Source organism: Lissotriton helveticus, chromosome 3_1 (assembly GCF_964261635.1).
Source record: "Lissotriton helveticus chromosome 3_1, aLisHel1.1, whole genome shotgun sequence".
Lineage (NCBI taxonomy): Eukaryota > Metazoa > Chordata > Amphibia > Caudata > Salamandridae > Lissotriton > Lissotriton helveticus.
This window is the reverse complement of record NC_136061.1, coordinates 1,979,602,440-1,979,619,449: the sequence shown is the minus strand read 5'-3', so window position 1 is coordinate 1,979,619,449 and position 17,010 is coordinate 1,979,602,440. Positions and strand designations below refer to the sequence as shown.

The following is a 17,010-nucleotide window of genomic DNA, read 5'->3' as shown; positions in this document are numbered from 1 at the left end:
GGAGAATTGCAAGGTATGGAGTCCAGCAGAGGTTCCAGCCAGAACACATGCACTTTTAAATGTTATGATTTAACATTCTTATATCTGCATAACACACAGTGATGACCTTGCTTTGCTCTAAACTTTGGTATAAACTAATTGTTTGTTGTTGGTCTCTCCTTCAAGCAGGGCACATGGTTATGGCCTCATGAGTCTCCTGTAGATGACAAGAAGTAGTTAGAATGTTACATCACCATTGCCGAAGGAATCCTGAGCTGCAGGAAGAGCTGCAGATTCAGGCGGCTGTAGCAGCCGGTGATGTCCACACGGTGCGCAAAATGCTGGAACAGGGATATTCTCCTAATGGACGCGATGCTAATGGCTGGACTCTGCTTCATTTCTCTGCTGCCCGGGGGAAAGAGCGATGTGTCCGGGTGTTTCTGGAGCATGGAGGTGAGTACTCTAAAGCATGTTTTGCGATTTCTTTGTTGTAGACCTGCATATATTCATAATTAGTTTTAGGCTTCCCACTCCGCAAGTTGATGCATTGAAACCTTTAAAATGGATGTCACATGAGAACCTCTATCTATTAATAGATGGTTTTCATGAAACTGATAAAAGTTAGATTGAAAAGTTAGAGGTCCAGTGTACAGTTGGCCCATAGTGCTGGTCATTGCTTTGACCCAGTGTAAGTATTGCTGAGCAGATACCTCCGTATGACTGCTTCCTGACAAGTAAGCATTTCGTTTTTCTTGTTTTTCAGTGTTTTTAACTTAATGTGACTCGTCCAGAGACCTGTTTTCAGATAGTCAATACTCACAAATTGAGTTTTTTCTCTCCTCTCCTATGTATACCTTGTCTGCATTGAAATATGTTACAGCCTGATGACATTTACTGCCTCTGCGACCTGTATTTGAAGCTGTTGTCCAGTACACTGGTATTCATAAACACCAAATAGCTCTTCTTAGGTTTACGAGACCTCTTTTTTCCAATTTGTAATATGTATATGGCTAGATAAACGTTTTTTTATAAAAGATAACCAGTTTTATTTATTTGACAATTTTATATCCTCCCGAAAATTATAAACTTGACCTACATCAGAGCAACATGGGACACACCTGCACCTTATTGAGGACTTGAACGTAAACTTGGTGATACAAAGTCATATAACCGATGACTATTTAAGAATGGTCTCTGTAGAAAGCACAGAGGTGTAGATGTCTGAGTGAAATGTTCAGGAGGCACCAAAGAAGTGAGGCATAAGGTTGCAGGGTTGACAAAGTGGGCGTGGGAGAAGGAGAGTGTGGACTCGTAGCATTAACTTGTAGCGATTGGAGGTAGACTCAAGGAAAGAAAAGAAGAGTAGGTAGTGCAGTTGATGAGAGAATGTAAGGCAAAAAGAAATTGGGACACAGGGAACAATTTGTGGTTGATTAGGGTATAAAGGACAGCAATTTTAAACTCAAGGGTAGACTCAGTATGAGAATGAGAAAGGTAGCAAGGTTATAGATGCTAACCTGGAATAAAAAGGTTTCAACAGATGAGCCAGAGCTGAAAGGATAGACAGTAGGGTAAACTAACTGTAATATAGGGAGGTATATGGCCAAAAATGGTAAAGAATAGCCCCAATAGTTTAAATAGATCGGTTTTTCACATTTTGTGGATTTAGAGACACTTTACTGCATTTTAGTTCTACTGGGACTGAGCTCCACATGTTGGTAGGTCTTGCTCATTAAGAAATGGTGTGTGTGGCTGCTTTGCTTGATCTGAATTTGTTGAGCCTGATGTTAGATTATCCATGCATTTTAAGATTTTCTTTTTTAATAGCCCTTTATGTATTTTTTCATAATCCCTCAACACAATCTTAGGAGCATGCTATTTTACATAACGAAAAGGCAACATTGTCTTCTGATTTCCTCTTGCTTTATTGTGGATTTTATAATCCGTTTATATATCATTTGAGTAGCTATTTGTTGTAACAAACCCCCCAAAAATGTCCCTTTCGGTTTTGCTCCACTTAGAACACTGAGAAAAAGCATAGTAGAATCAGATGTCTAGGAATACATACTCTTGAAATACCCCTTGGCCCTCATCTGTCAACTGGGACAGGCTGTGCATCAACATTTTCCTGCTTGTTCTTGCATTATTTTCGGTAACCCCTTCCCTGTGGTATTTGAATTTGCAGTCTCATTTAGTTGTTCTGGTGTGAAGTGTTTAATGTGGTGTTCATGATGAAAATGAGTTAATTCATGGTGGCTGCTATTCTGTCTTTGCTAAGATTAACAGGATGGTATACCAATCGACACTGGCTAATCTGCTGCTCCCCTTCCTGTGTGGTCTTAATAGCACCATTAGTTCACTTTGGGTCAATTTTTGGACATCTCGTAACCGTGTTCTGGTATTTCTATTCCTTTATGGGTTTCCACTTTATTGCAGTATTCCTCTTGGCAATCGCATCACCAGGTTACTAAATATATATATATATATATATATATATCTTTATATATGACGTACCAGTTACCTCACAAAGAAGAACTCAGAGGCCAGAGGGAGTTCAGGGCAAACAGCTCATTTATTTCGCAGGTTCCCAGTGGCGGCGAATGCATTTCGGCTCATTTAGCCTTCCTCAGCGCCCAATCACTGTGGCATGTCCTCCCCAATGCCTCCTTCCTGCCGAAATACCTTGCAGCGCCTGGATCTCCTCCCCCTTAAGTGGTCGACACACCCATTGCAGTTCGTGAAGAATGTAGAACCACAAATCCCACTTCCTGTGTGGTCTTAATAGCACCATTAGTTCACTTTGGATCAATTTTTGGACATCTCGTAACCGTGTTCTGGTATTTCTATTCCTTTATGGCTTTCCACTATATTGCAGTATTCCTCTTGACAATCGCATCACCAGGTTACTAAATATATGTATATATATATCATGCTAAGAACGTAACACCAAAAATATATGTGTATATATATATATATATATATATATATATATTTGGTGTTAAGTTCTTACCATGATTAAAGCGCACCGGGTATTAGTGTCCAAATATCTGCCCAGTATTGCTTCTCCACATAGCATTTCCATACCATATGGTAGGAGTCTGCTTGTGTTACATGAATCTTGCACAGACATCAGATGTAACGTGATATATTTAACTATTCTTTTTAGGGATAGTTAGGCTTACTGTAACTAGTGAGATTGGGAAAAACCTGAATCTGGAGTTCCTACTCAGTCATAGTAATGTCTTTGCCTAGCATCTCCCGTTGTCCCTCTAGTGCTGATACATCGCTGTCCAAGACTGCGGCCTGTGTTGGGTGCAGAATAGTAACAGCATGTCTACATTTTCCAAAGGTTCCAAAGGTTAGGGTCATAGCATTTCAGATCAAAGGGGTTTGATCAGTTCCTCCTTTCATGTTTCTTAATAGCTTCAACAACAACACTGTATATTAGAAATTGTCCTCTGCCCAACCCATGTTGTCTTCTAAGGGATTCGCATGAAAGGAGATATTATCTCCCGTGGATGGTCTAATACCCAGTATTGATTTTTATAATTACCTGCTGTTAATTGTCAGTTTAGTATATTTGTGCATGTATTTAAACGTGATGGAGACTCTTTGTGGTGACGCCTGGTGCCTTTTCAGTCTGACGTGGTCAGGCATTTTTTGTATCGTGAAAAGGCTGGACTTACTCCCGTTAATCCATGGCCCTGGCATACTACCATGTCTTTGCTCTTTTTGAAGCACACTGTGTGTGTAAAAGAAAATAAATCTGGCAAATGCACTCATATCCTCTGCCTTTCCGATAGTGACACTGTGAAAGAATGTCTCCTTTGCCAAAAATGTGGACTGCCATAATGTATAGTGCAGGAATGCACCTTAGAGGTAGAATGATCCTCAGCCTCCTCAGTCTGCTGCTGGCATATCTCTGTGTAAAGATAAGTCCTGGCAAGTGGTGGTTTCCTCCTCAAATCCTCAATCAAAGATCCATAACAGACAGAAAATGCAGAGTCTTGAGACTTTCATTCAGCAAAGTGTGAAGAAGAAAGTTGTGCTCAATAAGTGACAATGCAGTGCAGCTGATTTGAGATCAAAGGAAATAATTATGGCAAGCTGTGGTATTTAATACAAATTAACGTTTTTGTATCTTGGACTTGTAGAGAGGCAAGCACTTCGATGAGGTGTTGGAAACCATAGGTCTACTGTACGATAAAAACAATTGGATACTGACCTTTTTGGAGTGAGTGACTGACAAAACTTATATAGTGTACACTACTGTACAGGGTCTTTTGGAGCTGGTCTTGTGTAGTACATAGCCTATCAGTCTAGCCTACAGCGTTTTCCTTAAGATTGGCAGTGTGTGAGAGAACCTATGTCTGGTGGAAGCATGTTCCTGCTAGGTGCATTGCCAGTGGCACGGAGATCTTATTTAGTAGCCATCAACCGAGCTCAACACTTGCTGAAAAAAAATGTAGCATGGTTTTTATCAGTCTGATTCACAGAATGAATAGCCCAATGCCAGGTGACTTAAGCCCCTTGGAGATGAGACAGATGCTTTAAATCAAATTGTATACATCACTAGCAACCAATGCAGAGCAATATGAGTTAATGATATGTAGTTTCTTTCATAGAGGTCAAATATAGCTCTGACAGCAGGATTTTGGGTTCTCTTCAGCGGACCCTACATGCAGAGGCACTCATGAAGGATAATGAGCCAATTTGAAGATGTTGCCAAGTATGATTAAGCTATTTGAGAAGATGGTATGGTCTATTGAGAACATGTAGGTTGCAGAGGTAAAGTAGCACTTTGAAGGGCTATGATTGCAAGATATATGGACTAGAAAGATTGAAATTAGGTCAGTGGGGTGTAAAAGTACTGAAAATGTGTCTTCGTTCTCTGGACTGTAAAGGTCTTTTGACGTTCGCTAAAATAACAAGATGGAAGTGTGTGACTGTTGACCTGGTGTGCTACAGAGTTTTGAGAAGGGTAGATGACTGTTGGAGGAAAATTCTGTTGTGACAGAAACATAAGGTAGTATGAAGGAAGTGATGTAAGCTAGTGGTTTAGGGAGTTGAGATGGCAAGAGTAGAGAAAGGTGTTGAAACTGTGATTAAACGAGATGAATTGTAATTGAGTTTACATAGCGTTTACTATCCCTGATGAGACGTTGAAGCGCTTTTCGCCGAGTAGCATGCTAATCTGCAACCCAAAAAGGATTATGGGCGGTTAGCAAATTAAAGTATGTGTTAATATGAGTACTGGATATGCCAGTGGGTTTGTTGGATTGATTAGGATAATGGTGGGATAGAAGAGGCAAGAGTTTTGAAAGTGTTAATTGGGAGATCACAGTAGTTAGATGAGGCTTGGGATGGATAAAAGGAAAGATGGAGGAAGGAAGAGTCTAGAAAGGAATTTAGGAAATCCTAGTTGTAAAATGAGGTTTGGAATGAGTCAAAGGAGGGATACATGATGAGGGAAGAATTTGGAAAGAGTTTGCTTGGGAGAGCATAGTAGCAGAAAAGGTTCTCTTCCAGGGGATCCTCATCAATAGTCCTAAGCACTGAATATTCCCGCCCATGTGCGGGACTCCGGAAACAATATAAAACAAGCATTTGCAATGCAATAGGTCTCGCATTAGGAAAAGTTTGAGCTTTTAGTATTGTAAATGGCATTGGCTATTTTTTTTTTGCAGTAGTTACGTTTTGTTTTTATAACGCTGGATGTGGTTTCCTGCTGTTAATGTCTATTGTGATAGCAACTAGGTAAAATAATTAGCAATATTTGCCTGCTATTAACAGGGGAGGCATCTTTCTAGAAAACAAAATAGAGATCAGGGATGTCCTAACCACAGTGGCGATGTGGGACTTCACCTGTGGGCTGCTACAGTGCGATCTTCAGAGTTGCTGCGGGTCCGCCGTTTTACTGGAAACTGCACCGGAGTGTGAGCATCACTCGCGTAACTATAACCCCAGCTACCCAGCGCACTTTTAAAACAGGTACACAGCGTGCACTATAAAGATTTCCAAAACACATTTGAGGAGAATGTATACACATTAGTGACTCCAATTAAAACGAAAGGTGAGGAAATAGTTAAAATTTCAACTAAAGGGGAGAATGTGTAATGAATGTAGAAAGTGAAGAAGGCCTGCTCATGTCAATGCAAGCATCAGCAGAAAGACGTGTACAGATGTACACGTTAAAGGGAAAATACAGACTAAGCTGTCTTCAATAGCAGAATAAACAAGTTTGAGCTATTAACATTGCAAATGACAATGCCTTTTATTTTTGTTTTCATTTTTAAAACATAAATAAAAGGCATTGTCATTTACAATGCCACTAGCTTACACACGCGTAAATGCGAGACCTATTGCATTGCAAATGCTTGTTTTCTTTGAATTCTGGGGGTTGTAGTCCTATTGTGCCCCTTACAGAATCCGGACCACAAGTCCCAGAGTGCACAGCAGACCTTGGAGCGGATGAGCTGCTAACACATGGTCCAAGCAGATCTGAGAGCTGTGGATTGTGGGTGCACTCCCCGGCTCCTTCCACAAGCAGTGTGGGGTCTCCGAGCTCAAGTGACTGCGCGGACTGTGTATTCCCGTAAGACTTTACATACAAGTTCCCCTCTCTTAGTAGAGTCCAGCACACGAGGGCTCCTACTTTTAACCACAACGGGTGGATAAAAGCCCTCCAAGCCTCACCCAAGACACCGAACACCTTTGTCCACAGTCCCAAAGCAGGAGCCGGGAGCTGAGGTTACTCGTTAAGTAACACAGCTTGTAACTCGTTACATAATGTAACTGTAAACGGGGTATTTGTAAACACTATGGGTGCTTCGGTTTTAAATTCTCTTCACATGAAACTGCTTCGTTCTTATGCTAATGGGGTCTTAATAGGGTGAACCCAATATCTCTTTGAAGTCAGGCCCCTCCTATTTGTAATGTGAGCAATTGGAATCCGCGGGGCTGATTCCGTCCAAGAGCACACATGTAGAGCTACCCAGATTAATTGTTGATGCCCTCAGCCTGCAAGTGTCTAATCTCTGCCACGTTATTGCCTATTGATTTATCTGTCGAATACCAAACAGACCCAAATTACAACCTGGTTATTGTACAGCATTCCTTGTTCTGAAGGGCAGGGCGTGATCAAGCTTCGCGTGATGTGCCCGGCTCTAGCCACGCCTGTGCCCCTCACGTAGAAGAAAACAGCAAATTAAATAAATAACCAAGCGCGGCCTCTAAAGTGAGCGGTCCGTGCTGCAAATAAATTAAATAAATAAAAAAACGCGGCCGCTAAAGTGAACGGACCACGCTACAAATAAAAAAATAACTAAATTAATTAGTACCGCAAATCACCGCCGTCACTGTGCCGGCCTGCGACCAGGAAGTCAGGCAGGCCGGCGCGACAACAGGAAACAGGAAGTAGGAGGGCGGGAGCCTACCCCGCCTCCAACGGAAGAGCCGCGATGGGAGCTGCGTTTCAAGCACCGGAGCTGGCAGGAGCCGGAGCCGCGTTTCAAGCACCGGAGCTGGCAGGAGCCTACCCTGCGGGTGCCGAAGGAGGGAAGAAGAGTCCTGCTGCCCTGCAGCTGAGGAGAGCCGCCGCAGGAATGAAGCCGGTGAGTGGGTTGCTGAGCGGGGGGCGGGGGGGGGGGGGAGAGCATGTGTGCGCGAGTGGGGGGGGGGGCGGGCTGTGTATGTGTGTGTGCGTGCGTGTGTGTATGTGTCTGGAGTGCGTGTGTGTGACTGTGGGGGAGGGGTGTGTGTGTGAGCGAGTGTCTGCCGTGTGCCTGCGTGTGCATGCGCTCGCCTGTGTGTGCGCATGCAGAGGGGTGGGGGGTGGGGGCTGCCTATATGTGAAGCGCTCTGATACCTGATTCGGTTCGGGGCTGGGAAATAAAAAAAAAAATTAAAAAAAAAAATGGCTGAGTTACTCTGCGCATGCGCGGGTGAGACACGCGCTCCCGCGGTGAAAACCGCGAAGGAAACGCTCTTCCACATCGGTGTCCACATTCCCATTAATGGGCAACAATAGTAGTCGAGCAGACACTCCGTCTGCTCGACCTAAATATATATGTAAAAAACACATATATCTCGCTCCACATATATGTATGTACATATATCATTTTTCTCACACCAATGCAGCTCCACAACTGAGGCTAAAACAATGTAAACACATATACATGCACTGCAATTAGTAAGTAAAGAAAAAAAACACATTAGGTCAAATAACCCTTGAACTTTGTGTTTTAATGAGTAAAACCACTCATAAATCCTGAAAATTGCTCATAAATAGACATTGTTAGCCCTCAGGCTGCATTGCAAAACAATAGCATAGAAAATGAAACCATTTTCAACAAAAAACTGGCACCGTGCCTTTAAGGCAGCCATGACCCCAGGCTTCCCATCATGCCTCAGGGGTGACAGTTAGGTCAGTTGTTCTTTCCGGCTCCTTCAGTCAGGACCCTGGTGAAACAGCTCCCTTTCTTTTTGACTTTCTGTCAAAAAATAATTTTGTTAATCTACAATTTTTGCTTTCACTCGACGTCTTTTAGACCTAGGGTGCTACTACTACCTTATTTAGGCTTAAAAAATGTGTTTTTTCTGTCAAAATGCCTTCCCTTTTTGACAAATGTCCTTCATGTGGAAGGAAGATGGCAAAGACTGACACTCATTCAGTGTGTATCCTGTGCTTGCCAGCTTCTCATTCTTCAAAAACCTGTGAACACTGCCAGGTTTTATCATCCAGAACTCTCAAAGAACGAGAGAGAATTCGTATTTATGGACTTTCTGAGAGAGGAAGATCTCCCAAGAAGCAGAAAAGTCGGAAGGCGCGGTCGACGTCGAAAGAAGCCCCGACTTGTTCACCTTCGGCGTCGGGATCGGCGTCGAAGAAGAAGTCGACGGCGACGAAGAAGATGTCTTCAGCGTCTACATCCAAGGTACCTCCGCTACAGACAGCGTCGAGGGATAGGTCACCGTCGAAGCATAAGAGCTCGACGGCGAGCCAACTGACGTCGAAGCAGCATCGTCATGCTGTGACGTCGAGGCATTCTCCGTCGACGCCTGGCCATCAGCGTTCGACGTCGAGACAACCTCCGTCGACGACTGGTCGTGGTCGTTCGGCGTCGAGGGAACCTATGCCTACACATCGTCGATCGACGTCGAAGCAGCCTACGTCGACGCCCGGTCATCGGCGTTCGACGTCGAGGCAGCCTCCGTCGCATTCAGAGAAGCGGCATTCGACGTCGAGGCACCTTTCGTCGCCGACAGAGCACCGGCGATCGGCGTCGAAGCAGCCTCCGTCGCCGTCGAGCAGGCGTCCTTCAACGGCAAGACACTCTATTGCGAAGGACAGTCATCGACACTCGAGGTCGACGTCGAGAGCATCTGTCTGCTCGGCGCACGACGTCGAGACAGCCACCGTCGACGGATCAGCGGAGATCCAGGGAGCGGGGCGATTCGCAGCCAGTGAACATCTCTCCTTCAAGATCGCAGGAGAGGTCGCCTTTGGGGCAGGTGGTGCAGGAGATGGAGAGCGAACCATTGGACCAGTCTCAAATCCTAAGGTCTCAATTGGGTTCCCCAGGATCAGCATCGGCTGCGGAGGTGGAACAATCTCCATTACAGGATCCTCCTGCCAAGAGAAAGAGGGTCTCGGAAGAGAGAGGTCGGTCGAGGTCTTCCTCTAGACGGTCTCTAGTTAGCCTATCCTCATCCTCCTCGGCATCTCGAAGTGGCAGATCCTCGGATGGGGGAGACAGTGATTCGAATAGGGAGAGGCCAAAGTCCCCTTCAAGGTCGCAGCAGGATCAGGCGGATCAACCTCCTCCACGAGCACGTTCGCCAGAGAGAGGTCGCACCCAAAAGTCTCCTACTGTTCGTCTTTCCCCAAGGTGGTATAGACCTCTTCACCACTGGGCCAAGGACAAGGAGGCGGCAGATCGGTTGAGGGCGTATCGAGATCAAGCCTCCCGCCGCAAAGAACGGTCTCGTTCTAGAGGACATTCAAGTAAAGCAAGATCTAGTCACAGAGGGCGATCTCGTTCTAGAACGCGCTCAACTAGAAGAAGATCTAGGTCCAGGCGAACTCATAGCTCTTCAAGTTCATCAAGGACCCGATCTCACAGGAATTACTCCCCGACTCTAACAAACAGTCCACGCTCGAGAATTTCTCCAACTGAGGATATTTTCTCGTTCCAAGACATTTTGGGCAGGGGAGCCCTGAAATTAGGAGTGCCTATGTCAGCTCCGCAGATCAAGACGACGGTCATCTTCGAAACCCTGCAGCACAGAACGGCACCCAAACCCTTATTGCCGATGGTCCCGGGCATAATGGATACAGTAAATGAGGTCTTCCTGACTCCGGCGACGGTGAAGTCAGTCCCAGCGAGGATTCTCAAGAAATATCGTCCTCCTGAAGAGGATCCTCTGTTCCTCAAGTCCGATCCCCCGCCAGATTCAGTAATCATTGCAGCGGCTAGGAAATCCAATGCGGTGGCTTCCTCATCCACGGTACTGCCGGATAAGGACAGCAAAGTACAAGACTCATGGGGGACAAGAGTTTGTAACACCTCAGCTTCTTTCCTCAAGGTCTCCAATGCGGAAGCTCTTCTGGGCAGATATGACAGATCTCTGTGGGATTCGCTTCAGAGATTTTCTGATAAACTTCCTCAGGAAGATAGAAAGGACTTTGAGGAGATTCTGTTGGAGGGCGGTCAAGTCTCCCATCAGATTATAGGAGCGGCGGCAGATGGAGCAACGCTGGCTGCGCATGGTTATGCGCATGGAATCACAGCGAGGAGATCCTCATGGTTGCGCCTTACAGCATTGAAACCCGAGGCTCAATCCAGAATACTAAATCTTCCTTTTTCAGGAGCATCTCTCTTTGGGGCGAGTGCTGATGAGGAGATGCAGCGGATGAAAACTGAGTTCGACACCCTCAAAGCTGTTGGACTTGAAAAGAAAAAGGAATTCCGGAAGAAATTCCGTTCTGACAACAAGGGCTCTTCGAAGCAGAGGGTTCAAACCCCTCACTGGCAGAAGGGCCAGAACCAGCAAGGCCAACAAAAATCGCAATATAAAGGCAAGCGTAATTCCAAAGGAAATGGAAATCCGCGCCAAGGCAACAACTTCAATAAGCCTCGGCAGAAGCAATGAGTCTTCACTTCCCCCAGTGCCGTTGTCCACTCCAGTGGGGAGAAGCATTGCACATCACAGGACAGAGTGGCAGGCCATTACGAAAGATCAATGGGTGTTGTCTACGCTGCAGAATGGGTACTGTCTTCGTTTCCATCGTCTACCTCCACCCGTTCCTCCGATGTCAACGTCAAGCCACCAGCTACAAATGTTAAAGAAAGAAGTAGCGACACTCCTCGAGAAATCAGCCATCGAGAGGGTGCCGGTGGCTCAAAGGGAGAAAGGAGTATACTCGAGGTATTTTCTGGTCAGAAAAAAGGGCCAGAAGGCGGAATACAGGCCTATTCTGGACTTGAGAACACTCAATCTACATGTACGAAAAGAAAAGTTTCGCATGTTGGCGCTTCACCAAATCTATCCACATGTTATGTTATGTTATGTTATTTTATTTTATAAAGCGCACAGATGCCGCAGCCAAGAGGCGTCCCGGCGCTTAGAGAATGGTGAAAAACACAACACAGAAATTAACAAAACCAGAAAAAACTAAATAGTAGAAAATAAGAAAGTCTTCAAGGCCTTTCTAAAGGGAAGCAGATCAGGGATGGAGCGAAGGGGGGCAGGCAGAGAGTTCCAAAGAGCTGCAGCCATCACAGCGAACGAACGTCCGCCAATCCTTGCTTTTTTAAAACGTGGCACTACAGCAAGGTTAGTCCCCGAAGATCGAAGGACTCTAGAAGGCACATAGCGACAGATTGTTTGTGAAAGAATAGGGGGAGAAGCTACCTTCAGGATTTTAAAAGTTAAACAAAGAGTTTTAAATTTAATTCTTTGCCCAACGGGCAGCCAGTGAAGATCCTGGATAGTACGGCGTACAGAAACAAACTTGGGAAGGCCAACCAACATCCTGGCGGCCGCATTTTGCACCCGCTGCAGGCGAGCTAATTCTGCTTGATTAGCGCCCAGGAACAGAGAGCTGGCATAGTCTAGTCTAGCCAGGATCGTAGCCTGGACAATAATCTGCCTCGTGTCAGCATCGAAAAACTTAAAAATAGGTCGCAGACACCGCAGGGCGCCGAAACAAGTACCGGCCACCCGTTTAGTGTGGGTGGTGAATGAGAGTTTGTCATCCAACCACACCCCAAGGTTCCTGACTTCAGCCACTGGAGTGGGAACAGGGCCCAATTCAGATGGCCACCACTGATCGCCCCAAAGCTCGCTTTCCCTACCAAAAATAATAACCTCAGTTTTAGAGGCATTCAGTTGGAGGCGATTGTTCGCCATCCAGCCCGCCACAGCTTTTAATGCGGACTGAAACGAGGCAGCATCCATGTTGGACTCCCCATTAAGTGCCACCGCCAGCTGCGTGTCATCGGCGTATGACACCATGGAGAGACCAAAACTATGTGCTACCTCTGCCAACGGTTGCACATATAAATTAAATAGGGTAGGGCTTAGGGCCGATCCCTGCGGGACACCCTGCGAGATCGGACGAGGAGCAGAAACAAAAGGGGGAGTGGACACTTTGAAAGTTCGATCAGTGAGGAAAGATCGAAACCACTCGAGCGCTCTCTCTCCAACACCGGCCTCCTCAAGGCGGTGAAGGAGGATCTGATGGGACACTGTGTCAAATGCGGCACTGAGATCCAATAGGATCAGTGCCGCCGTCTGACCTTGGTCCAACATCTTCCTGATGTTTTCCACCACCGCTAGAAGGGCCGTTTCGGTACTATGACCCGCACGGAACCCATTCTGTGAGTTATCCAGAATCTTCGCATCCTGCAGATGGAGTGACAGGATGCGATTGGCATGAGACTCTGCTAATTTCGCTAGCCATGGAAGCAGGGAAATAGGCCGGTAATGTTCCGATTTAGTGGGATCAAGGGCCGGCTTTTTTAGAATGGGAATGATGGTAGCCTGCTTCCAAGCACTAGGCACACAGCCGGTGTTAAAGGACAGCTCAATAAGACTGTGCATGACCGAATAGCAGCACTCCGCAAGTTCCTGGAATTGGATGGGTCTCATGGGGTCATCAGGTGAACCGGATTTAACCTTCGTTGTCAAGGTTATAAACTCGGCTAGAGTAGGACTGGGAATAGTCAGCAGTGGTGTAGAGGCCTTAGGTACGATGTTATTCTCCTCGATGGAAGGCTGGGAGAATGACCTATAAATGGCCTCGACTTTTTCAATAAAAAATGACGCCAAATCCTCACAATGCTCTAGGGAGGCTACCAGCGTAGTGGATTGATTTTGTTTACTTGTAAGGTCCTTACAGACCCTAAAGATAACTTTTGTGGGGTTCGAACTGTTTTTTATCTCCCGAGAGTAAAAGGCCGCCCTAGCGGAACAGATGGCCCGGTGGTACACTCTAGTACAGGCCCTATAGGCCGACTTGAGGTCCACGTCATAAGTTTTGCGCCATGCACGTTCAGCTTTTTTACAGGTAGCCTTGAGCAGTCTAAGAGATTCATCGTACCATGGGCTGGAGGGGCTAGATCTAGTCTTGCTCCACCTAGCTGGTATTAACACATCTAGGGAGTTATTGAGCCACTCACAGAAATTATCATAACCAAGAGAGATCTCAGATGGAGGTTGAGGATGATGTTCCAACAACAACTGATGGAAGTGTTCAAGATTAAGTTTTCTCCAAGGGCGCTTGAAAAGACCCGGAGTATGATTACTATGAGGAGGAGTAGGGATGGTGACATGGGCTTCGATCAGATAGTGATCTGTCCAGGCCATAGGCCTAGGCTGAAGCACAAGAATGTTGGTAGCAAAATTCGTCAGAACCGGATCTAACAAATGTCCGCCGATATGGGTCGGTAATTGCACCAATTGATTTATTTGGAATGCTTCAAGGTCAGCCAGCAAACTGGACACTGAATTGGAAAGGGGAGCATCCATATGTAAATTAAGGTCGCCAATAATCGTAAAATTGGCTGTTTTCAAGATCAATGAGGAAACAACCTCTAAAAGACTATGGCGAAAAGCGCCCTCAGGGCCGGGTGGCCTGTAGATTAATAATCCCGATAAAGTGAAGTGGGGATTAACTGAGATATTAAAGTACGCGCTCTCGCACCCAGCTATGGTGATCGGCTTCCAAGCACATGGATAACAAGATTTTACCGCAAGTGCGATACCTCCACCTCTCGCAGTACGGTGTAGGGAGTGCATGATGTATCCCGGGGGGAGGGCTAGATTTATAACAGCCGTAGATTGGTCATGCAGCCAAGTTTCGGAAAGGAAAAATATGTCCGGCTTGTCATCTGTAACCAGAGTGAGTACGTCTTGGTAATGACAGGTCAAAGATCTGACATTCAGATGAAATATTTTAAGACTTGTTTGTCTGACGGCATCTGCCGCCAAATCAGACTTATAACCACTGGGGGAGCTAGATAGAAGACTAAAAATAGGCTGCGGTTTTGGGATGCTAAAACAACAAGTGGGACACTGAAAGGGCCCACATAGAGGGTCCAAAGAGCCATGTAAACAGTCTCTTACCTTAGTGCACAGTGAGCGCAATGTCGCAGCTGATAGCATCCAGCGAGGGCCAGAGTCCCCAGCCATAGCCCTGCCTTAGCGCGGACGGGCGCAGACGGGCAGGACTCTGGCTTGACTCAGGCGCGAGTCAGGCGCCACCGCTGCGCGACTGTAGCGAGCTTTATATCTTGGCTCACCTGGCTCGTGAGGAGCGCTAGAGCGCTCTGACCAATGGCACGTCCTGTGCTCGCCACTCCCAAGATGGCGACCGGGTTGCCTGCTCTCAGGACAACACGACAGGTTAGTTACAGTATGAGGTGGGGGGCACAATTTAGAGTGCAAGTGTGTGGGCACGGCGCAATGATAAAATCAGGGGAGAATAGTAAAGTAAATAACAAAAATACAAAAACGGGGATTTTAAAATAAAGCAGCGCTATGCAACAAACACAGCAGCAGCAGCGTAGCGCGCGTGCGAGCTTCACCACTCAAGGCTGAGCAAGTAATCTGCTCGCCTTATATCTTGGCTCACCTGGCTCGTGAGGAGCGCTAGAGCGCTCTGACCAATGGCACGTCCTGTGCTCGCCACTCCCAAGATGGCGACCGGGTTGCCTGCTCTCAGGACAACACGACAGGTTAGTTACAGTATGAGGTGGGGGGCACAATTTAGAGTGCAAGTGTGTGGGCACGGCGCAATGATAAAATCAGGGGAGAATAGAAAAGTAAATAACAAAAATACAAAAACGGGGATTTTAAAATAAAGCAGCGCTATGCAACAAACACAGCAGCAGCGTAGCGCGCGTGCGAGCTTCACCATTCAAGGCTGAGCAAGTAATCTGCTCGCCTTATATCTTGGCTCACCTGGCTCGTGAGGAGCGCTAGAGCGCTCTGACCAATGGCACGTCCTGTGCTCGCCACTCCCAAGATGGCGACCGGGTTGCCTGCTCTCAGGACAACACGACAGGTTAGTTACAGTATGAGGTGGGGGGCACAATTTAGAGTGCAAGTGTGTGGGCACGGCGCAATGATAAAATCAGGGGAGAATAGAAAAGTAAATAACAAAAATACAAAAACGGGGATTTTAAAATAAAGCAGTGCTATGCAAAAAACACAGCAGCAGCAGCGTAGCGCGCGTGCGAGCTTCACCACTCAAGGCTGAGCAAGTAATCTGCTCGCCTTATATCTTGGCTCACCTGGCTCGTGAGGAGCGCTAGAGCGCTCTGACCAATGGCACGTCCTGTGCTCGCCACTCCCAAGATGGCGACCGGGTTGCCTGCTCTCAGGACAACACGACAGGTTAGTTACAGTATGAGGTGGGGGGCACAATTTAGAGTGCAAGTGTGTGGGCACGGCGCAATGATAAAATCAGGGGAGAATAGAAAAGTAAATAACAAAAATACAAAAACGGGGATTTTAAAATAAAGCAGCGCTATGCAACAAACACAGCAGCAGCAGCGTAGCGCGCGTGCGAGCTTCACCACTCAAGCTCACACATCTCAGGAAGGGGGGATTGGATGTGTTCGGTGGACCTTCAAGACGCATATTTTCATGTCCCGATACGGCCCGATCACAGAAGATTCCTTCGATTTCGGGTGGGGACCTCTCACTACCAGTTCAAAGTCCTTCCGTTTGGGTTGAAGTCGGCCCCCAGGGTGTTCACGAAGTGTGTCACAGTGGTGGCGGCAGCTCTACGCCGCAGGGGAGTCTTCGTATACCCATACTTAGACGGTTGGCTGTTGAAAGGTCCAACTCCAGACAATGTAAGGAATCCATTCCAGACATGCATAGAACTTTGTCAACGTCTAGGCCTGCATGTCAACTACAAGAAGTCGGTCTCCCAACCCACTCAGAAGATTCACTTCCTAGGAGCTCTGCTAGACTCCGAGGTAGGAAAAGTGTTTCCTTCGGAGGAGAGACAGTTTTCAATAGCGATCAAGTGCCAGCAAGTTCTTCGCAACAGGACTCAAAAAGTGCGAAAGATAGCCTCCCTCTTAGGATCGATGGCTTCCTGCATATTCTTGGTACCGAACGCCAGACTTCGGATGCGTCCTCTGCAGCAGGATCTGAAGGACAAATGGGACCAGAAATCAGATCGCTGGGACGATCAGATCACTTTGTCGGAGGTAGCGCGATCTTCCATCCCGTGGTGGACAAAAAAGCAGAACATGCAAGTGGGAGTTCTCTTCCATCAACCTCCTCCTACACAAACGATCATCACAGGCGCGTCCTTGCAAGGCTGGGGGGCGCACATGGGTCCTCTTCAGGTGCAGGGTCTGTGGTCGTCCAAAGAAAGCACCTACCACATCAACTTGCTGGAGTTGAGAGCAGTCCACCTGGCTCTCAAAGCGTTCCTTCCCTCGCTTCAGAAAGAGGTGGTTCTAGTACAAACGGACAACACCACCACTATGTACTATTTAAACAAGC

The 17,010-nt window shown here is 46.6% G+C and overlaps 1 protein-coding gene across 4 annotated transcripts in view; it reads left to right on the top strand.

The window, feature by feature from the left end:
- ASB7 (ankyrin repeat and SOCS box containing 7) overlaps nucleotides 1-17,010 on the top strand; it is a 313,217-nt gene that overhangs the window by 100,899 nt on the left and 195,308 nt on the right. For 3 of the 4 annotated variants that reach the window (XM_078683104.1, XM_078683106.1, XM_078683107.1), the window contains one exon: nucleotides 169-432. In XM_078683104.1, coding sequence (XP_078539230.1) covers nucleotides 222-432 — 211 coding nt within the window. In that variant the 5' untranslated portion in view covers nucleotides 169-221. Of the gene's footprint in view, nucleotides 1-165; nucleotides 433-17,010 lie in introns of all 4 variants that reach the window. The other variant, XM_078683105.1, reaches the window with a different exon arrangement.